Source organism: Pezoporus flaviventris, unplaced genomic scaffold (assembly GCF_033815535.1).
Source record: "Pezoporus flaviventris isolate CSIRO_AGI_PZ_B2104156 unplaced genomic scaffold, CSIRO_AGI_Pfla_v1 ptg000013l, whole genome shotgun sequence".
Lineage (NCBI taxonomy): Eukaryota > Metazoa > Chordata > Aves > Psittaciformes > Psittacidae > Pezoporus > Pezoporus flaviventris.
In genome coordinates this window covers 7,105,603-7,129,375 of record NW_026892561.1, presented here as the reverse complement: position 1 = coordinate 7,129,375, position 23,773 = coordinate 7,105,603, and the positions used below count along the sequence as shown (strand labels likewise).

The following is a 23,773-nucleotide window of genomic DNA, read 5'->3' as shown; positions in this document are numbered from 1 at the left end:
CAGCGTCTGCCATTGGGCTTTATTTTGCCTTTTTTCATTACACTGAAGGGTCCCTTCAAACAACTGTTTTCTCATTGTTAACCTGTTTCTGCACTGTAACGACATCTTTTTTTACACACAAACACATTAAGACTGAAGTCATTTGCTGAATCACTTTTCTAGTTATTAAATGAACTTCTACTGCTTATTTTTCCTCATGTTGACACCAAGTGTTACAGTTATCCAGCATTAGAAAAGTCAAATAGCTAATGTTGAAAGAATATTTAATACATACATCTAGATAGTTTCCTACAAATACTTCATAGGGTAACACCTTTTAAGCCTATCAAATAGTCCCACATGTATCAAGGATACTGTGTGATCTCACCTCTAATGTTTTACAAAGTGTTTGAGGAACACCAACTTCTGTTCAGGCCCCTGATCAGGCTGCCTGTTCCTGTGGCAATCAAGAAGGATCCTTTCCTAAAGCAAACCATACACTACACACATTAGAAAATGACAGAACTCTGAAACTGAAACAGTGAAGACAAAGCATGAGATAAGATTTGAGGTTTCCTGTGAATTTCCACATTATCAACTGACTTCTACTTGAGTGCTGCTTTCAGAATATTAACCTGAATCCCAGAAATACTTCCTTATGAGTTATGCAGAAGATATTTTTGTTGTACTTCAAATTTCTGAATCAATAGTGTTAATATTTCATTCCTCAGGACAAAGTGACAATCATTCCAAATAGAGAAGGTATGACTGAAGCATATATAGATGCTGAAAGGCAAATCTTCCAGATACTCTCTCACTTCCTTGGTAGATTTTTACCATCTCTCTGCCAAGAGCTCTGTGCTTCTGCCCTCCCAGCTCAACCAGATGGAGGGGCTGTTCATGCACGTCATCTTCACAGGAAATGAGAGCAGCCTAATCTACCGCTCGAGGTTTTTCAGTCCAGTGTGGCTTATGGTGCAACCATTCCCCTCTTGCTCAAGAAAACTCACTCTTCTGAGACACCTGGGGGTTAGTATCTTCCACTGCAGCAGCCTCTACTATCAGTTTTAAAGAGTAAGTTAAGGAGATGTCCATGAAGAACATCTCTGCGCTGGGACAAAAGAATGAAGAGCAAGATAACATGAAGTCTTTTCCAACCTTATGCTTTATAAATTTGTGGAGTCAAAAACAAAGAAAAAACACAAATATGTACAGTGTAGTGGGAAGGCCTAAACAGTAAGAAAAATGGCAAAGCTTAACACAGGCAAAGCTTGCAGAAAGCAATTATGCCTAATGGGCAAGTTTTGGTTTTGAGGAAATAAGCACAATTATCTCCAATACATTAATGACAACAGGAAAACTCTTGTTACTGCATTGTAAGTCTGCAGACATGATAAAAGTTCACACACACACTGGAACCAAGCTATGGTTCCAGCAACACTAAATCTCATATACAACAGCTATCAGAAAAAAACACCTAAACACAATTAGTCTTCCTATCTTCCTCTACTTAAACACACAAGCATTCTGCCCAATTAAGTGATTTTATGCAGATACTAATGTCACCTTGTAGAACGTAATGCTGGCCTAAAGTCTGGTGACAAAGTAATGAAGCTGTTCAAAAGCTAAAGCCAGAGTTGTACCGAGACAAATTCATCTCTTAGTTTCATATTAACAAAGAAACAAACACTGAAAACAGGAAAAAGTTCATGTTGAGAGTTTTGAAATAATAATCAAAAGGGTATATTAGGATTAAGAAAAGTTTATCTCTAGTTGGAATGCTCAGGATCTCCTTGATTTATGCTGACATTTAATCCATTCTTCCTTAAAAGAATTCAGGGAGGGAAAGTATTGGTTTGACAGTTCTGAAGACTGACATCCCATTTATGCAGAAAACAGGCAGACACTGAGGAAACAAGAACTTGCTTGCAGAGTCCTGGATGTGTGCTGGGGCCAGTTTTATTCTTGGCCATCCTGCAAAGACTAGTGATAATGCACAGATTCGTGTTTAGATTTAAAATACATTGACAGGTCAAACATTGCAGTGCCTGCTTATCTGTCAAAAGCCAAGTTAATAAAGATTCCAGTTCTGGCAAGTGCTGTCTGCAAACTCTGAGCCACTGTTTCCAACACCTTCTCCAGTGGGATTTTGCTGAGCAGGGGAAGCAGCTCCCTTGCCTTGAATTCAGATTCTCTTGCCCCTTTTTCTGCACCTTTTCCATGTCCTTTTTGCAGTCATCCTCTCCTTTTAATCTGAATTGGCATTCCTTTCTCTGCAAGCTCACTTATAAGACTACTCAAATATCTTCATCCCAGAGTAAACTATCTGTGAATGTGAGGAAGGAGGGAAGAAGGCCTCCATTGACATGATATATCACTAAATGCCACAGGAAAACTGAACCCACTGTCAGTAATGAGTTGCTACAGTAGAGTCAATAGCAAATAGATGGAACCAGCTGCAGAAACATCTCAAACTGGGAAGTTCTAGCTACAAAAGGATAATTTAAAAGATAATAAAATATGGTCTGAATACACCAAAGGAGGTTGCAGAATCTCCTATAACGGAAGTTTAAAAGACAGGCCTGACAATAGCCTTCAAGAAGAATCCACACATACTTGAGCCTGGCTCAGCTAAGGATACTGGAGCAGGTTTTATAACATCCCTTCCTAGCTTTACATTAATTTTAAATTACATATTTAATTGTGTAGATGGTTTATAATAGCTATATACATACATGAACACAGACATCTGTAAGACATCTGACTTCATGCCACAACCCACTATAAGCAGATTGAAGACTGGCTAATGATAGCTCAAGATACAGTTGTACCAGAGACACTGAGGGCCCCTGTTACTCAATATTCTGCATCCACTTCCAGCTCACTGATGGAAGCTGCCACTCAGAAAAATTTGAAACTTCTAAGTTTGTAGCATTGCCTCTTCATGTTATTTCACTAAGTAGTGAAGGCCACTTTATATCTTAGGTCCATCTGAGCAAAAATTACATAGCCAAATTAAAAACTTCTTTATAAATAAGGACTGAATGCTACAGGAGATCCACACCCATTAAACATAAGGTACTAATGTGCTATGATAACAAGTGGTATGGGTTAGAGTGTGACACAAAGCAAAAGGAGAGTTTTTACATGTGATTGTAAGAAGAAAACTAGGGCATTTGAAGTTAGGATGTCCACTTTCAAAAGAGAAAGATGTTGGAGACGATGTTGGGAAGACTTAAACATATATTGCAAGAACTAGGTCATTCTCAGAGTGGGGGTGGGACAGGAAAGAGACAGAAATTGGGACTATTTAACACACCAAAAGGGTGAAAACCTAACTTGATAATATACATCAAGTTTTATAAGGAGGAAAGAGTCATTAAAAAGATGCTGCCCCAGCCAAAACAATCCAGAGAACAACTGAGCAGACCAGCAGGTCCTTCAGGTTAAGTACAAATGTACAACACTGAGATCACACACCGAGCACTGGAATCCATGACACTATCTTTGAGGTCTTCAGAACTGAATTAAAAACTGTTGTTACAGGGTGGGTGAGAGGTATATTTGTGTTGTACATGGTGGCAGTGCATGCTGTAGACAAAATACTAGTTACCAGTAAAATATGACCTTTGAATATGTGCCAGTGTCTGCGCAGATGTCTCAACAACTCTTCCAAGTCTTAACTGTTCAAGAAGTCCATAATACCTTTATTTTTAAACATATAGTTTAGCCAGGAGACATAAGGGGCAAAGTATAACATGAAAACAGATATTCATGCCAACAAAGAGATACTTTTTTTTTTGGGGGGGGGGGGGGGGGCAAGTGACCTGTCTATTGTCATAATTTTTGTGTCTGAAATCCTATGAGTTAGTCCCTCACTCTTGTACAGTTCTTACTCTACACTGTTTATTCTAGATAGCAACTTCTGGCAAACCTAGGTCAGAGGCCAAAAGAAAAAGGTGACATCAAACATCTCTGCACTGGACTCATCAAGGTCTGCAAAATTACCAACACAGAGCCAGCTGTTAATCAAGCAGAGTGGTAATAAAGTCAAAAAGTACAGGAAAAAAAAGCTCTCAATGAGTCACTTTGGGAAAGGCAGATCAGCACTATCTGTCAGATCTACAAGCTAGATGTTTCAGAGATCAAGCCCACCAGCATGACATGCCTGAGAGACACAGCGTCATACATGACACAAACCATAAATTACAGTAGATAGTGTATGCCAGAGGTACAGAACTACCAGTTTTATCCTAAGTACAAGTATTTAATAAGAAAGAATTATATGTGTGCTCTTCACTCTGCCCCTAAGCACCACTCCACATCAGCCCTGTTTCTCATTCCACATTAGACAGCATGATGCTGCTTATCTTTAAGGCACCTTGAAGACGTGAAATAAATACGAGAAACAGGATCCTAGCCCCAGGCACAGGGTATGTATTTAGACAGGCCACATTCCCTGATCAGCCAGCACTTTTGAAATTCGGAGCACATGAATCTGACCACACAAAATAAAGACTAAAAACTAATTGACTGAGTACCATCATTCCAGGGTATTCAAATAGCAGGCCTGACCGCATAAGCATGTACAGAGTGAATAACCTGAGGATACTGGATCTTTGCAACCACCACTCCACTTTGTATTCAGACTTAGCCTTGCAGCTGGGTAGTGCTAGTTTTGTAGTTTGTGAAGTCCATACATCACAGAGTACACTGACATATTTCCAGCACTTGCTTCTCAAGGGTATCCATATGATATCAGCCCATCGTATCTTGTTTTTCAGATGGCTTTGATGTGTCTTACATCTTCGTAAATAAGCCTGACAAATGTAACCTAGAAGGAGCTACCATAGTGTAGTAGTTCCATAATCAAAAGAGTAACTAGTGGTTCACAGATAAACCGGTGAGATTATCAAAGCAGGACTCCAGAGGAATCCACCTGACATCAAACCAGGGAGTAAAGGAGGCACAAGAACTTCTGAGACAGGATTAGAATTCAAAGTGATTTTGAACTTCTTGAAGGGGGCAATACACACACACACACACGAGAAAAGCAGCATTATTCAACCTACTAGGGATTACTAGGCAAAATCTGCTGCAAAACCAGGAAAAGTGTGTAGCCAGAAATCTTGCAGAAAGGATCTCAAGTTACAGGGGATCATAAACTAAGTGCTTAGTGCTTGGGGCTGTCAGTAAACTGTAATGCTGGAATGAGACGGCTGACTTCCATCTCAATATTTTCTTTGGAGGCACCCATGCTCAAGTGCTTAGCACTTCAGCTCAAAAAGATAGTGTATTTTACATTATGCCTCATACATCTTATATTCATAGGCTCATCTTTGCCCATCCACCATAAAACGACTATTTCATTAACCCATTTTTTTAAGGCATTACACACCTTTCTCACTGCTCGCATGAATAACCTTCCCAGGTGTATGCTTGAGATACAAACCATACTGACATACTGCTTAGAGTATTTCAAAAAATGGAATTTTTTCCCCTGATGACTGATTCTGAATAATAGATCTTGACTCCTTCAAGGTTAAAAGCACAGTTAGAGGTGGTCAAGACTGTGGCCCTGTTGACTTGAATTCTGTCTTCAAATCTGTTCTCTGCCTGTCCCAGAGATAATCTCTATAAGGCTGCACTAGCTTTAGGTAGTTTAGTTTTCTCAGAGCATATTCCGTGATAAACAGAACTTATTCTTCTCTGATACACATAATTCAACTCTCTAGCTACTGGGGATGGGGGAGCTTTCAACAGTTAATCTCCCACATCATTACGACAGCAGGGATGTATATATTAATGATCATACATGTTATGAGGGACACATCTAAGCTGTAATGTATCCCTATTCCCAAGTTAAGGGAATCAAATTCTGCCCACTGTACTAGACTGTATTTAAAAAGGAGTTTCCACAGAAAGGATGGAGGGGAAGAAATCACTGAAAACAATTGCCTGTTACATAGCAAAACAAAAATCCCAAACCCTCAAAACAGACCAAGCATTCTTGCTAAATCCCTTGAGTAAACCCAATGTTTGATACTCTGAAACAATAGACAAATACATGATTGAAAAAGCTCTGGTGACATGGGGATTTTTTTTAAGACACCTTTGTTAATTTAAAGGGAAGCCTTTATTGCTTTTGTAGAGTTACTTACGCAGCAAGTCTAAAACTATTCTAGATTTTTTTCCAAGTTCAATCATTTAGCTGGGAGCTTGCAGATCAAACTGAACTTTAACTGTGTCAGACCATGAGGCTCTCCTTCCTGGAAGCACATCAAGGTTCTTGCATGAAATCTGATCATCAGCACAGTAGGATTAATGGCAGAGGTGGTCAGACTGATAAACTAGCAGAACAGAAACCTGATTAAACAAGTATGGGACTGCACCTAAGATACGGTCATAATGCATTCTCAACCCTTTGCACCAAAGCTGAAGCCAGACCTTGTTTGAAACTGATGTGAAAGAAAAGGCTTTATCACTCATTGTCTCCCTGCAGGAGGTCTGTGGTTGTTGCTGGGAAAACAGACACTAGATACTCAGACTACCACCATCGCTTAAGAGTAATGCCACTGACTGAGACTGACACCACGTGATGTCTAGTTTAGCTGACTGAATGGGAGAATAGCAGGGGAAGGTTTTTAAAGAGTTGGAAGGCTTATGTATGCACAAGAAGATAAACTGGGCATCAGGGATCCCTCTCAATCAATGTAAGTTCTCAAACAGCTGTTTACCACTGTATGCCACTACCTGACAAAACCAAGTCCTCTCTTAAAGTAAGATAATAGATCAATCACGATGAATGTGGGAAATTTACCTTTACTTTTAGCCACTTTTCCTCCATCTATTTTTGTTTCCTAGCAACCACTAATACCATACTTTTCTGCCAGATATGGAAGCACCTTGTCTCAGAGCACTTCTCCATGATGCTACTCACCAGTGCATGGTAGATTATTACAGTTAATTCACCTACTCTGTCTGTTCACAAAGTACATAGCTACTCACTACAAAACTTTTTGAAGTCCCAACATAAATATGACTGTCAATACCACTATATGATAAATTTATAACCTAAGCACTGCAAAATACAGGTATTAAAGAGGGTTAAATCCCAAATTTACAGAATAGGGAAAGACACAAAGTCTAATCTGCAACACTGATAGAAACCTGAGACAAAACTACTCCAAAATATGAATTATAAAATTCACACAAACAAACCAAAGTCTGATACTCCCCAGTTAAAGATTACCTAATTCTATTTGTACCTTTATACACTTCACAGCAGCTTTACCATAAAAGCTGTAAAGATGAGTTCCAGTCACACACAGAACTTAAAATATCGGCTCACTTCATATTAAGAAATGTCTAGATACAAAATCAGTTGCTAGAAAATGCATTACAGAAAGTTTTCCAAACAGGTAAATAAGAAAAAATGTTACATGGAGATATAAATTATTTTAATGATTATTAAAGCAACATAAAATTAACTTTCATTTTCTAATTCACGTGTCTATTCACAGCAATAAAGCTGAATAAGAGGTTTCTTTTGTTTAACTTCTTAAAGACCACATGAGGTGCATGGAATGGGCACAATATACTGTGAGATAAAGTCTTCTGGCATTTCACTAAAATGGAAACTATTTCGAAGGTGACTTTGTTTAAAGTCAGGAACTAGAACAAGAAAAAAAACTTCTGCAGTGCCTGAAAGCCTGGAAGTCAACTCAGTGTCCTATTCCTCTACAACAAAGCTTACAAGAACAGTCAAAACAACAGAAATATTAGGAACACTACAAAACTGGGGTTACCTGTATGGTTTCACAGAGATCTTACCCACTTCCCAGATTCATAGCAGCAAGTCACTGACAACATCAGATTTTCTCATTCAGACCACTTACTTCAAACCAATCTCTGACTGAGTTAGAAGCATGGAATAACAAGGACCAAAGGAAACAGAAGAGCAGCTAACCTTATGGTAATTTCAGTGCAATCATTTTTTTGTTTGTTTCAATTTTGGTGTAGTGTTGGGAGGCAAAGACTATCAAAGGAATGAGTGCAATCCCACAAAACTAATAAACTAACTAAATTAAAGACATTCATACTTATGTATGAGAGAACCAATAGCCATTGGTGTTTAATACACTACATGATGGCAAAAATACATAGCAGAGTCCAAAAGATGAATCAATTTTTTCAGCTTTTACTGTTTCTCCCAAAGAGCCCCTACAACTCTGCAAATAAATTACAAGTGATAAAAAACAGCTGGAAGAGTGACAGAGAAAATATCTGAGGCCTGCAAGGTCTTCACCACTTATCCCAAGTAAAGCAAATACAGTTGTCTTCCATTAAAAGAAGTTTACTGATACTCTCAAACACTCTCAGCGCCAAACACTGAGCAACATGAAGAGGAAAGAACTAAACACACACCTTGAACACCTCAGAGAAGAAACCAGAGCCAATTTTCTCACACGTGAAGTCATCAAGACGAGTAAGTCTGGAAAAGGCACTTATCAGGGCTCTGTACGAAGAGGTACAAACTCTTCCTATCTGGGATGCAGTCCCTTCTCCTCCAGTGCCACCATCCAAGTCTTCAGCCCGCTCCAGGCGTGGTGGAAATCCTGCTATTGAATTCCGCTTACTTCGGTCCATTTTGAAAACAAGGTTTTATTTTGCTAAGGGAGGACTTCTCACATCTTAGGTAATTTGCTGTCTCCTCTACTCTTGTTGGATCCTAAAATACAGGAAATTGAGATTACCATTATTGTAAACATATCTAATAAGTTTGATAGAAAACCACAACCAATCACAAAGCATCATCAGCAAAGACAGACAATTAAATTTTCATTTAGATCCACAGAAATAACCTATGCTCTGCCTATTACAAGATGAATAGGTCTGTAATTCATAATTTCACTGGTAATAAACAACTTTCATTCCCTCTCCCGGCCCATTTCTTTTTTAATCAAGTTCTGGTTGCTAAAGCAAGTAACTAAGCAGAAGGAAACCCACAAAACGTAATGTTCTGTTTACTTCAGTAGCAGCTTGTGACCAATCAACCGCTATTCCAAGAAAGCATTTCACACTGGGTTCAAACTTAAACAGGGGAAGTTCAGGTTAGATCTAAGGAAGAAGTTCTTTACTGTGAGGGTGGTGAGGCACTGAAACGGGTTGCCCAAGGAAGCCCTGGCAGTGTTCAAGGCCAGGTTGGATGGAGCCTTCAGTGACATGGTTTAGTGCAAGGTGTCCCTGCCCATGGCAGGAGGGTTTGAAGTAGATGATCTTAAGGTCCTTTCCAACCCTAACTATTCTATGATGAGTAGGGACTGCGCAAGTGATCCCTAACTATACAAAAAAATAGATCAACTTTCAGTTAACATAAGGGAAATTATTAGCTATTAATAACAGTAGCTGGAGCACTAAAACCTTTGTTTTTAAAGCTTCCACCTATAAGTGTTCCAAGATTAATACCTTAACTGGTATGGACATAAGTTTATATCCACTAAAGATCTAGCCCTCATATTTATAAAAACGTCAACAATCCTGCTACAAACCCAAAGCTTGTCCCCACAAACACACATTTTAAAGCTATATTCATTTCAGTTCAACTCAATACACAGCAAACAAGCCACATTTGCCAAGCAGGAGAAAAGAGAAAAAAAAGGAAAGAAATGTAAAAAAAAATCCCAACCCAAGAAGTAAGGAAATATTTTGTTTTTCATTTTAAGAGGCTGATGAAGTACTCTGTACGACTCTGGAGCCCATCCGATTCAGCCTGGACTGTCAAACTTTACAGGTAGCCTACTTTCATTATTGTTATTACTATTATTATTATTTTTAACTTTATACTTAGGAGGTTATTCATCTTTTCCACACTTAGCTGTTCATTTACAGCAACCTGGTAAGCCCCTTATAAAACCTGAGCAAAGCAAGCAGTCACAAAGAAACCAGATTTCTCTATCCCCTCCCTACCTCTGAGGGTGAATGAAAAGCTGGAGGGAGGGGAAGGAAACCATAAAATCTAGAATAAAAATGGTGGACAAAATAATCACCAAGCAGGGAGCAGGGGATTCTACTTCTGTTTACACAGATGTACAGAACCAGAACAATACACTAAATTTGAAGAGCATTTCAAAACCAGAAGCACACCAGCTGTCCTCTGAATATACAACAGCGCTGCTATACCCACGTGTTGTATGCTGTGTATCTTTCAGAGGTGCTCTGTGCCAACACATCAGAACAACACATAGTCCTTCCCTGCCTTCAGAAGTAAGCTCTGGTGAGCTGCATGGAACTTGAGCTTGTACTCTCCAAGAAAAAAAAAAAACACCATCACCACTAAAAAACTCCATATTTTTCAAGGGCGTTTATTTCAAACATCTTAACACTTACCTCTAAAAAGGAGTCAGTGGGTATGAGAGATCCTTACCAGGACCTGATTAAGAAAATTTAATCTCTCTCAAACCCCACATCATGGTATTCCTACAGAGTTTTATGTGCAGCCTCCTACATGCGTGAGCTTACTGCACGTTTCAGATGATAGTACTACACAGCCTAATGTTATGGTGTGGCCGACTGCCACACAGATCATCAGGATCCAATTTCTGACCTCATATTCTTACCCCATGAGCCTTGAGGGTCTGGAAATGGTACAGAAGCACCATGGGAAGATAAAGGCTGTTATATATCCCCAGATGAGAAAAATAGCTCAGAGAACCTCCTCAGCTGCAGAGAAGATGCCCAGGAATTTCCAAGGCACACTTAAATAATTCCTTTTGATCTGAAAGGACCAAACTATAATTTGGTTACTTTGCAAGGAGATAAAGAAAGAACTGTCTATGGAAGGAAAACTGATGGGAAACCTTGGTGTTAATAATTCATTTTCTGGAACAGGAGATGGAAGGATCTTCAGCGACTGACCAGAAAAACTGCTGCAATTGAAGAAACAGTTTTTTAGAACGTATTTGCACCACAGTATCCCCATGTGCTAGACACTCTTCAAGGAAGGGAGCAAGCACTTGCCCCAGAAATCCACAGTCTGACATTCCAGTAGCACAGTAATGCCATATGACGTGGCCCCTGGAGCTTATAGACACCCCCGCTAAACCCAGTGAAACACATCCACACTGCAGCCCAGCAAACTAAACCAACCTGTAAATCAGGACTAAAATCAAGCAAGAGATATGCAAAAACAAAATAGGGAAGACTGCTGTTGCCTTAACCAGAGGAAGATATCAAGTTAGGTAAGCTATCTTAAATGGGAGGAAAAGCCTAGGTCTGTCTTAAGCATCCAGACACCATTAACAAAAGATCAGCTCTCAATGTAGTCTCTCAATCTATCTAACAAAAACAAAACAAAAAATCCCTCTCACACATACACATCCTTTTGATTGAAATCACATGGTGAACTTTGCAAAACTCTGCACAAATCCCACAATGAAAGAAGAGATTCAAAGTACTTCGCACAACATAAACCCCAAAAGGCTTTGCCATCTGGATTCCCAAGTAACCCATTCCTCCATTTTTGCCTGCTGGTTTGCCTTCTTTCCAGACAGCTACAAAAAATCCTTGGAAATTACTAGGATAGAGCGCCATTTGTCTAGTATTCTGCCCAGGACTGCATACACAGAATGAGAGGAAGAATTTAAGTGGGCACCATTCCAAGTGGGCTCCTGTCATTCTGGTCAATTAAACTAATGGTCACATTCTCCATGAAATCAAGCAAGGTTTAATCGACTTTCAAGTCAGTCTGAGGTACTTTAATTTACTACCTTGTATGATTAATTAAAGTGCCCTGAACAGAATCCAAGACTATCCTGCAAATCCTGTAACCAACTAAGAGGTTGTTGGATGGGTTTTCTTCAGCTTCAAAATTCTACAGCTGTGTTCAACAGCCAGGTAAAAAAAAGACGCTGAGCACTTTAAAAAAAAAAAAAAAACAAACACGTCCCAATAAATTCTCAGCTTTCAGAACAATTTTTCTGACATCTTTATACAAGAAAAATGCTCCCCACTCTGCCAAGACAGAAATAACTTAGAAATACACCTCTTAAAATGCATACTTGCCCTACTCATCCATTTATTACATTACTGAAAAGCACAACTGCAGCATATTTCATATCCTACCACATTTTCATTTATTGGTAAATGACACTGAAGAAAAAGAATCCATGTTAGCATTATATGAAGATCAGTTTCTCCACTAAAAGAAAGCCTTGACTTTTTAATCATAGAAAGTACTATAAATACAAATACTGTCAGCATTTCTTTGGCTATGTAGAGGTTTGGTTTTCAAAACCAATGCATAAGACTTCATTTGAAGATGGAAACCCCACAATAGCACATCAAGTTATACCCCACACTAACAATGTAAAACTAACAGGTGACATATATTAGCCAGTACTTAACATTTTCTATTTCATAGACATAAAAAGGGACAAGACTTCTCAACTTTAGCAGCATCCCTTTACACCTCAGGGCATAAAACAAGATCTTTCCAAAAAAAACACTTCAATTCATTACTAAGATGTTTTCTGTCCCCAGTATCTTTATAAATATGTGCATATTTGCACTCAAATGTCAAACTCACAATTTCCTAAAAGATGGCCTTAACAACAACCATTTTTAGACAGAAGACTGTCGCTAGGCATTCAGCCTGGAAAGCCATAAATCTGGTGGATGCATGGTATTAATTTGAAAAGGTTTTCTGAGGAACAAGATGCCAAAGCTTTGACATAAGTAATTTGCCAAGAGTTAACTATTTAAACTCACAGTCTGATGTAGCTTCAAAACCCAGCACTACAGAAACATAAAGGAATTCTGCTGGCAAGTGTCACTCAACAACTTGGGGGGGTGAGGGAGAAAATTCACTGTAGTAACGTGCAAATTTCAGAAAAGCTTCAAGGGAGCGTAAAGAACAAAATCTTCCAAAGACAAAATTGACTTTGAAGTCATTTGCCTGCAGGAAAAAGAAAAAATGGGAATGAAACATGAGAACTCAAACTAAACAGGTAACGAGGACCAGGCATTCCACAAGTTTATTCTCATCTGCTGTCATCCCCTTTCCTAACAGAGGGAAGTTCCTTGGTTTGTCTGCAACTTGACTTTGGGAGAAAGATAGTACCAAATATTTACAGACAAGGTAGCTATAAGTCCCAGAGCTTGCACTGTGTTTGGCCAAGCTCATCCTGAAGCTGAAGTTTTTTTGACTGCTTTTACAGGACAAGTCTCAAGTGCAGTTTATAGCCTCAGTTACCACACTGTGCTTGAATGTGAAAACCTCAACATTTTCTATTTTCATTTAGGTAACATTTTGCTTTAATTTCATCTCCCCTGTAGGAGATAATTCCTAGCTCTAGCCAGTACTGTCAGAGCACAAGCTTCCCACAACTAGGGCTGACATTCCCCAGAAAAGACCTGCATTAACCCTACTACACCACTCCAGAAACTAGAAGCCTGCTGAACTGCACTGTGGTTTTATAATGCAAACAAACCTCCAGGAGAGGCTAAGCTGAAACAAACAGTTCATTTATTTTGTGACTCTAGCCAAGTTCGAAACCAGTATGAGAGACTAGCTATTAACTTACTGTAGAGCTCAGGATTCAGGGCCAAGGTTGTAGGTTTAAAAACATTTGCATTAAGCATAGGCATAAATTCTGGCATGTATTTAGAAAGCAAATGTAACTGGGGGAGCTAAGAGGGGAGGAATATTAAAAACCCACAAACAGAAACCCACTTGACCCTTATGCCCACAGTATAACTGCCAACAGTTGCCAGGGTCCAATTATAACACAAAACTACACCTCCACAGAAGACCTTGCAAAAATCCATTCCTCTCCTGGCCTGGGTTTAGTCACTCCAAGCTACAATGCAGACAGACTCCAGCCTAGTTACAGAGCATCACTAGAGTTAAATAATCACTCAAGTAGATCATGTACAATACACAGCTGCTGCTTCAAATGGATAATTTAAATATATTATGTTTGCCTAACAAAACAGAGCTCAGTAAAGACACTGAGAAGCAGCTTATGCCTTCCAGGTGTCAGCAGGCTGACGTTTGCTTAGCTCTTCAGAAAAACAAGGGGAATGAAAGCCTTCCAGTACCACCAGGCATTGTGTCACATCTCAATAATCAAGGAATTTCCCCCTCAGCCTCTCTGCCAGGTTTATGACTGAGGGCTGACAGCTCTATTAGCAGGACAGGCTTCACAAGAGACAGGAAACAACTTTCAGTTGTTTTGATGCAGCCAGTGAGACAATCCAGCACAGCACAGGCAAGAAAAGAGAACCAGAACGCTTGGATGAAGCCAACAGGCTGCATTTCATACCTGACTGACCTCTCTTGGACACAATCTTATACACCATCACACGAGGCAGTCAGTATCAGTGTTTTCCAGCTAAAAGTATCATCTCCACAAATATTTAAAGCACATTCTGTAACCTACCCTTAAAATACAGCTGAAACACCACTCCATGCTACTGGCTTCGCATTACAGGAAAACACCAGGTTTAATTCAGGTACCAGCTGCACAAACCAAACAGTAACACAGTCTTGACTTGAGAATTTTTGAAGTGAGCACAGGGCTTCCCAAATCTGTTGTTGTTGTTAAGGTAGTGGGGACATTGAAGTCTGCTGGTATTTATGTATCAATCTGAAACACCCTGGGTAACAAGGGGAAACATAGAACTCACAGTTTGTGTACAGTCAGCCTTTAAAAGCACATCTCAACTACATGCCTGGTTGCAAGAGCTATTGCAGTTCCCAGTACAGGCAATGGGATGAATAATCATACCAAAAAAGTAGCTTAGCCACTACCAGAAATGTGCTCAACTTAAGAAAAAGTGACAGGACCATATGAAAAGCAGCTTACTATCTAAGTCAAAAAGAGGACTGGGCAACAGACAACAGATGGAGCCAGGGTGATGGAGTTGCCAATTATTAGATGTACTTATCGATAAATACACAACTTCAAGAGAAGATACGAGGGAATAAGCAGGAAAAGGGTTTTAAAAAACTATGAACATTTTCCCTTTTAGAGCTTGCCTAGAAGAGCACTTACTGTTGTGCCAGGCTGCAAGATACCATGCTGCAAGGATACAATAAAAAGCTTTGCCATTGTGCAAATGCATGGTTCTCTGCTACAGGAAGAATACAGAAAGGGAACCTATGATGCAAGTGAACCACAGGCTTCATTCCTTTCTGCAGCAGACACCGAGCAAAAGTCCTCTCCTTTAACACTGCATTTCTTTCATGAATCTGTAAAATCATTTGCATAAAGAATTCTAATAGCAGAAGCAAGTGTATAGAGTTGGTGGGTACAATGGGAGGCCTATACCACCACCACAACACCGCATCTGGACCAACTTTCTGCTTCCACAGTCACAAAAATATCATAGAATCATAGAACAGTTAGGGTTGGAAAGGACCTTAAGGTCATCCAGTTCCAACCCCCCTGCCATGACGAGACCATGTCGCCCAAGGCTCTGTCTAGCCTGGCCTTGAACACTGCTAGGGATGGAGCATTTACCACTTCTCTGGACAGCCTATTCCAGTGCCTCACACCATCCTAAAATATTAAGCACTGAAGCGAGGATTGCTCCATCCCTATCTCCTGATCTGCTCCCGTTGCCGGCTGCTCACCCTAATGAAACAGCACAATTCCAAGAAAAAAAACACAGGAGAGAGCACACACACACCACCAGGTACAGTGAACACACCCCTCTGCCTTCAGTTCAAGTTATTTGTGTTCTACCTGCAAGTTTTACAGGAAAAGAAACCAAAATGGACAATGGAATCACACAGCTGTACAGTATACTTCTTGCAAGAGTCAGAAAATGACATTTTTATTGGCCTATCAGGATATGGTATGCAACAATAATTTCCAAAGATGATGACTAAATGGAAAGGTTTATAACTAGTCCACTGGGCATAGCGGAGGTTCTCATAAAAAAAAAAATAATCTTATCTTAGGTTGTAAATTCCACTGCCTAATTAAGCCCATGGAACTGTAAAAGCCTGTTGATTCTGCAGACAATAAAACAGGCTAGAACTCTGATCTCTGCTGAAAAATATATCATTTCAGTTGAAGCAGAAAGGCTTCTCATAAATTAGCCTAAATATTAGCTGCAAGACTTTTTTAGGGGAACAAAGAGAAACGTATAAACTTGCATAAAACTAGTACTCCTGAAATTTCAGCTTTAACTATCAAGGTACCACCTATCAGAATACCTAAGTGGAAAGTCCTCCATAAGTAAAGCAAATGTACTTCCCACCCTCAAAGGAATACAACATGAAAAGTGATCATCTGCATTTACACAGCACCTTTCATCTGAAGGCCATCAAGCAAACATATACACACATACACCTGAACAGTCGAGCCTGTCATTAAGTCATGATTCACGTACTCTTATGGGGCAGAGCCTGAAACAGCAAAACTCGAGCCAAGCTTTCACACCTCTTGGCAAAATGACCATCTCCTGCGGCTGGGCAAAGCTCCGGCCGTGCTCAGGCAGACCCTTGCTCCCGGATCAGGGCACGAGTTGCAGCCGCCGGCAGCTCAGGAGTCGCACTGAGCCTGACCCGCTCCCCGTCACCCCGCGGGGGAACGCGGCCGCCCCACCGCAACGCATCTCTCCCCTCACCACACCCCCCGGGGCGAGGGGCGGCGGGACCCCGCCGGCTGTCCCGGACCCTCCGCTGGAAGCTGCCGTTCCCAGGAGCGGACCCTCACCTCCGACGCGGGTGTCCCCAACCCTCAGGTCCTTCCCCTCAGCGGAGACCCCGGCGGAACGCGGACACAGACAGACAGACGGACGGACGGACGGACACATACATACATATACATACATACATACATACTCGCCGCGCGCTACCACAGACCGCCGCGCGCCGGCCGTTACCTGAGCAGCGGCGCCAGCACGGCCTGCGGGCGACGCGGGCTCTCATGGCCCTAAGCCGCGGCCAACTCCCGGCCCTTCAACAAGCCGGCGAGGGTCTGCCGCGCCGCTGCGGCAAGCGCGGGGGCCCCATGTGAGGAGAGAGCCCAGCTGCGGCAACCGGGGCCGGGATCGCCGCGGCTCCTCCCCCTCCCACAGCCCCGGCCCCCGCCTCCCCCCCACCCCCCCCGACGCCACCTCCGAACCGCCCACAGCACCGGGAGCCGCCCCTCCCTAGCAGCCAATCGGCGCCCAGAGAAGCTGGATGGACGGCGTCGCTCTGCCAATGGAGGAAGGGAAGTTAGGAGGAGGGACTCACAGGTAGTCTAATATGAATATCCTTTTCTAATTGGTCACAGCCACTTGATGGGCAGGCGGCTTGACCAATCAAACGAGAAAAAACAACTCCCGAGAGAAGGGAGGGAGCCAGTGGCAGGAAAGAGAGGTGGGCGTTGCTAGGGGCGCCTCGGTTTCACTGGCCAGCTTTTGAGGGCGGGTTATTAATAAGACAGTTAGCCAATAGAAGTGCGGAGCGCCAGTGACGGACGGGAGGAAGAACCAATCACCGTATGTTTATAGGCAGCCGTGGGCTCAAAGCTGTCAGCGGGACGGGTACCCCAAGGGGAGCGCGGGTGCCATGGTGACGGCTGGCCGGGGCGCTGAGGAGAGCCGGCGGCGGAGCGGCTTCGACCTGGGTAGCCCCGGCACCAGCCCTCGTCCCGCACCCGACAGCCACACACACATAGTGACCGTAATTGGGCTCCGTGACGGCATCCCTGATGTTATTACCCCTAATTACCTGCCTCTATGTTTCCCACAGGATCCATCCCTTCTTCCGGGCTCTTCCTCCCTCTAGGTCCAGCACTGGAGCTTTTCCCTTTTTTTTCCAGCCGCCCGCAGCCCTGCCGTGCTGTCAGTCAGAGCACAGAGCATCCTGTTCAGCCCCGCGAGTCCCTGCCTGTAGCCTGCTTAATGCATCTCAAATATTCGGAGGTTTTGGCTGCCAAGCTGTAATAAATCTGTGATTTTTCACAGACAAACTGTTATTCGTCAAATTAGAACTTACGCACATGCAGGCAGCCTGTAACAGGTATAGAAAACGATACCTTTCTTCCTGCTAGGATGCACTGCCAAACTTCAAGTATCCATTCCAACACGTGGCAGGACTAGAACATCTCATTAAATGGTTCTGAGGGGGGATTGGTTTTGGTTTACATTGACAAGGGACTGATCTTTTTCCCTGACCTCATCTTTGGCAAGAGCTGAGCTATTTTTACTGAAACTCTTCAAAAAAAAAACACAAAGTTCATTTGCTGTAGAGTCCTGTATAGAACAATCAAATCCCAAACAGTTAAAACTTGCAGAGAGTGAACTCAAAAGGGTCTCAGACAGGAAGAACACATTACCCAGCCTTGCCATTACTAATAGAAAAGACTAATTAGAAAGCATTGGTAATACTTGTTCTCATTATCCTTTGCCATTAAGTTTACATCTAATCTTTTCAGCTCAATCCAGAATTCACTTGGGGGAGTTTCATGTTGGAAACATTAGCACCAACTGTGCAAATAGTACTGAACAGAGATTTATCCTTACGGTTGGATTAAGATCTCTACTCTGCGATTTATTGATTGAATTTAGTCTCAGAATTTCACCCAGGCCTACAGTGAAACTTTCTCTGGGTATTAAACTGCAAAACTCATAACCATTTCTGCACAGGTAACAGATTAAAAGTACTTTGTGTGGGGAAAAGAATCGTCCTGTTTTCTTCATTTTCTGTCTGGATTTCCTTCACAGGAAATTTTCCCACACTCCCAAATGTTAAACACCAGCCATATGTAAACATCTATTCTAATGATGGCTTAAACACAGGGTGCAGTGAAGCTTCTGTAATTAAGCCATTAAAAACTTATTATCATGGCTGTCATATTTTAATCAGTGACGAAGCAGATGGAACTACTCAGATCCAGTGTGTTCTGCTCGTGGGCACTCAAGCAGGTTGGAGCTCCCGAATGGGGCTTTTCAGCAAGACTGATCTTTTAGAACTTACCTTGTAAAGTTACATTCATGTTTTGCTGGGATTTATCCAAACAAGTTGGAAAGACTTTGCAAAGCCAGCTCTGGAACATCTCCGTCCCCATTCTCCGTGCCAGGGTGCAGTGATCCCTGTAGCCTCGTCCCCTTAAAGAAACCCCGGTGCCTTGTCCTTGCATCTTGCATTCCCCGGTATCCCTCGCCCCTGCTGGTTTGGAAGTTATTCGTCTGCTTCAAGATGACATCTGGTGGTAGGTTTTTATTACTTCTCTTGCTGGAAGCTAATCCCAGCACTCAAGCAAATGAATTATCTTTCCCCAGTTGCCCATCATAAATTTCGCCTCTTCTCTGCTTCCCAAACAAGATATATGTTGTCTCAGCTTTTGGCCTGCAGATGTCTTACTGGTGATATCCATGAATAAGCATTTATCCCATGGGCTCATGCAAAGGAACATCATTAAAACATGCCAGTACGATTCAGTAAAGTTAAACCTCAGTTGGAAACACTCTCACTGTATTTTATACACCACCACATGATGTATGTCAGTGATGATTCCTGGTTTGAGAGGGAAATAAGACAGTCTTATGACCCCTCCTACGGTTTTATCTTAAAGGCCTATGTTTTGAAAGCAGAAAAACATGGGGTTTGCTGGTGACCATGTGTGTTTGTGCCTCAAGAGCATAACCTTTGTCTCAGGAAGTCCCACATCCCTCCTGGCAGCCGACGGAAGCACCCCAGCAAATCTGTGGCCTTGAAATCTGCAGAAGACTTTTGGAGCCTTCCCAGAGAGAGGAAAATTAACTATGCATCATCATGAAGACTCATCAAAGAGACTCATTACAGGCAAAGTCTTGCAGATGTCACAGCGTACTTTGTTCTAGCCATGTCTCTCTTTGCATCCCGGAAGGGTCAGGCTGCCTGTAAACACCACAGGAAGCTCTGCTCCCCGCAGGTATTCCCCTTCTCCAGCTGCCCCCAGGCTGGCTGCCCCGTGCAAAGTTCAGCCACTCCAAAGAGCAGCTCCGTGGCTTTGCGGTTTGCTGCTCTCAGGCTGACTCTCCTCCACAGACGGACCGTTTTTGCTTTTAAAGGTAACCAGTTTGGCAAAAGAGCAGCCAAGGGTGAATTCACAGGGTGGTGATAAAAATAGGCATGAGACAAGTTGGGTGAGAGCAGGAAGGAGGGGGAATTCCCTTCCTCTGGGCTTTGGAAATGTCCCAGAGGAGAGAAGTCTGGAAGACTTCTCCTTGGGAAAGGGGAATCTGCTGCAATGTGGCCACGCAGATTTGCCTCCCCTGTAGCAGAGCAGGTGTTGCCTCAACAGAGAGGTTCCAAAATTAAACTAATGTCAGGCAAAGGGCACTGTTTTCTCCCCTCCCAAGGGACCAAGAGAGTGGTTTCACTTCACAGCACTGTGATGAGATTGGGCATTTTAGTAATTTAACCCATTTAATACTTCATGTAATGAAACACGTCAAGGAAAAACATCTTCTTTAGATAGGATTGGTCAAATCCGGCCCTGATTCACACCAGCAGGCATCTGGAGCCATGCCACTGGAGCTGGAGGAGTGAGTCCCAGAGGGAATGCCTGGAATTTGCTCTTGTCTAATGCCAGCATTGTCCCTTTCCTAGCCCCTGTCCATGGAAAATGATCCCTTCAGGCTTCCAGTCACACACCAAAACTAGATTTCAGAAAGCATCTTCACAGGCTCCCTGAAGGTGCACCCTCCTGCCTGCACCTCCCTCAGCCAGACTTGCAAGTGCCCTTTGCAGTCCAACATGTTCATGGGAGAGAGGGCATTTCCCACCACTTTGAGCAGAGAAAGCAGAACTGGGGCTGCCCTTGGACTGTGTGCTCCTTGTCATATCATGACCATCCTCCTGACAGCAAGGAGGGCTCTGGATGAGGACTCAATTCTGTCTCACCACCAGAGTGGGCAAGGCAATCAGCATGCCCTCATGCACAAAGCCATGCTGCAGTGTCAGTCCCAAACCAGCACCACGAGTCTCTGCATGCAACCTGGCAACCATGGGATTGCCAGAGCATCTTCCACATTGCTCTTCCAGGAGACTGGGCAGAGCCCAGGCAGGAGGCTGACAAGCACCAGGCACCCTGCCTCACGAACCAGAGAGGGCTTGTGCTGGGCAGATGGAAGTTCCCAACTTGGCAGCTGCCATGCTGTGACCAGTGTCATGGTCTTGTGCTCCCCTCCCTGCCCACCATGGCCATCTGCTGTCTTGGCTTCTATCTGGAGCCTGTCCACACTGCGATGGTGCTGTTGCATGGCTATAGCCAGGTTCCTGGTGGCACCGTGGGCATTGGAGCAGCATAGATGCTGTGGTGCACCCAGCTATGAGGCTGTGCAAGCACTGGCATGGTGAGCCACGACTGATCCCATGTCACTGTGCTTGAGTGGTGTCAGCCATGGCAGAGCCCATCAAACAGTGCTCAAGCCCTCAAGAGCTGAGGGGAAAGGGTGAGTCCCACTGTTCAGGGCAGGCCTGGGGCACAGCTCCTCTCAGCAGCCCTACAGGTTTTGGGTTGTCTGAATCCAAAATACCAGTTTTGTAGGGGAAAACCTTCAACATCTGACAAAGGTATATCCACATCACACTCACCAGAGTGCAGAAATACAGACTTGCACTAGCTTGGACTGTGGTGGACACCCAAAGAGACCACAGCCCTATTAAATATTGAAGCCATTAGCTCAAATGACCATCAGTCCCACCTCTCCTGCCCCATGGCAAGGCCCGAAAGAGTTCCTTCTTTGCCTGGTGAGCATTCTCATTCCCCAGACAGCCCAGCTCCTGTCTGGGATGAAAGCACAGCAGCCTCCCCTCCTCTGGTTACACTCCTCACACTTGCTGCCCTTATGTCTGCAACTACAACGGTACAGAGACCCGTTCCTTTCACGGCACTGAAATCAGAGACCTCTGCCACAGCAGAGCTCTTCAGCTTGGCCACCCCAGCACTGTAGCTCTCCCCCGGCTTCCTCGAGCCCTTTCTGCAGAGCTCCAAGACCTACAAGCATCCAGCTGCTACCAGATCCTTCTCAGCTGAGAGATCCCACTCTCAGATTAGCATGCCCCCAGATACATTCAGGTATCCCAGACACTTAATTTTCCCTGGCTCCCTGAGCCAGCAAAATCCCAGTGTTTGTTGTTCCTTTCCAAGAACAGTTCTTTGCCTCTAATGCTTTGCTGTCTGATCTCCTTGTCTCCTTCAGTTTTGTTCTTGGTTTCTTCCTTCGCTGTGAAGAGCTCTTGAAGCGGAAGATGAGTCAGGAGAGATACGCAGGGGGAAGAAGACAAGCTCCCTGCCTTGAAGTCAGGTTCACTGCCTGCGTCATTGTTATTAAAAATAGATGAATGGCAGTGTTCTTTGCATTGGAGGAGAGACAGAGGAGATGCAATATCCCGGGCTGCTGGGCAAATGCTCCCTCTGCCTGCCTGCAAGTCACCCATAGCATCTCCTGCTATTTGATGAATTCCTTTTTTTCTTGGCTCTGACTTGTGGGATTTAATTTGCTTCCCATAAAAACCTGTTAATATTTCAATCTTGGGGAGCGGGGGATGACTCACTTTGGATTAGCTCTTCTGCTCCACTCAGCTGGCAACCAGCTCCCTTGGGAACTGAAAATCCCCGAGTTCTGAGTTGAGTCCCTTTGAGAGCAGCCCCTCTTCCTATCCTGCAGCAAAGTGCTTCACGAGGATGAGAGCAGCCATCTAGGGGTAATATACTGGCCCGTGTAACCCAACACCAATCCTAATCATGCCCAGTCCTTCCGAAAAAAAGCAGGTTTGCAGGGGGCCATGGAGCAGGCTGGGATCCACTGAGCTCTTTGCGAGGCCAGGGTGAGATACCCCATCCCTGGCAGTGTTCAAGGCCGGGTTGGACGGGGCTTTGAGCCACCTGGTCTAGTGGACGGTGTTCCTTTCCATGGCAGGGGCTTAGAACTAGATGAGCTTTAAGGTCCCTCCCAACCCAAACCATTCTAGATTGTATGTGTAACAGTGCTGCTCCCAGTGCCCCATGGCAAAGGGCAGAGGAGAGAGGGGCACAAGAAATGGGATGATTTACCAGAGGGCTCCCGTTGCTGCCACCACTCACCTCCATGCTGCAAAAAGGAGGCGATCACTCTTCAGGTTGTGTGGGGCCGTGCTAGGTGGCAGTGGCAATGGGACCAAAGCCTCACCACTTCTCTGCTCACTATGGGGGCTGGGGGCACAGCCCGAGCACTGAGCTTACACATCTCTCCCAGGACCAAGATTTCCCTCCCTCCTACCTATACCCTGACTTCCCCTCAGCCCTTTTGCTGCCACTATTTTCCACTCATTTATTTTCTGTGATCTTCTTCTTCCTATTAAATTAACGTAATCAACATTATAATCTCTGGCCTGCTCCGTGCTTTGGCCACCGTCCAGAAACGAAAAGACAGGAACTAAATAAAGCCACTGCAAAAGAGAGCGTGGAGACTGGCAGAAGTTGATGGTTTTGAGCACAAAACTTTCTTTCAGAAGTTATTCTAAGTCTTCAACTCTTGCTGCTACCCAGACCTGTCTGGCCTAGGCACTGCATGGGTTTGCCAAGGGCGTTTTCAGTCATCCTCAAAGACAGCTCAGGGCAACTACCCCTGAGCACATCAGAGCACCTACATAACCCACACGGACACAGGGGGCTGCTGCCTGGTGTCTAAGGGGAGGTTTTTGCTGTTCCATGAGAAAGGCTGTGCACCAACAGGGAGATGTTAAAGTGCCCCCTGGTTCTGCTCCCTTCTCCAGGGTGAGAGAGCATCAGTGTCACCACAAAAACACCGTCATGCTGATGCA

General features: G+C 43.4%; 2 protein-coding genes across 6 annotated transcripts in view; both read right to left on the bottom strand.

Annotated features, from left to right (window-relative positions):
- LOC133268405 (selenoprotein Pb-like) overlaps nt 1-5,384 on the bottom strand; it is a 92,151-nt gene extending 86,767 nt beyond the window's left edge. The window contains exon 1 of the mRNA XM_061451420.1: nt 5,378-5,384. The gene's annotated coding sequence lies outside the window, so the exon portion shown is untranslated. The remainder of the gene's footprint in view (nt 1-5,377) is intronic.
- The window catches only part of TESK2 (testis associated actin remodelling kinase 2), a 121,150-nt gene that overhangs the window by 67,167 nt on the left and 30,210 nt on the right, over nt 1-23,773 (bottom strand). For 2 of the 5 annotated variants that reach the window (XM_061451401.1, XM_061451404.1), the window contains exons 1-2: nt 16,876-17,096; nt 8,407-8,710 (exon numbers count right to left, since the gene is read on the bottom strand). In XM_061451401.1, the coding sequence (XP_061307385.1) occupies nt 8,407-8,628 (222 nt within the window). In that variant the 5' untranslated portion in view covers nt 8,629-8,710; nt 16,876-17,096. Of the gene's footprint in view, nt 1-8,406; nt 8,711-16,875; nt 17,097-23,773 lie in introns of those variants that run through there. The other 3 variants (XM_061451402.1, XM_061451403.1, XM_061451405.1) reach the window with 2 other exon arrangements.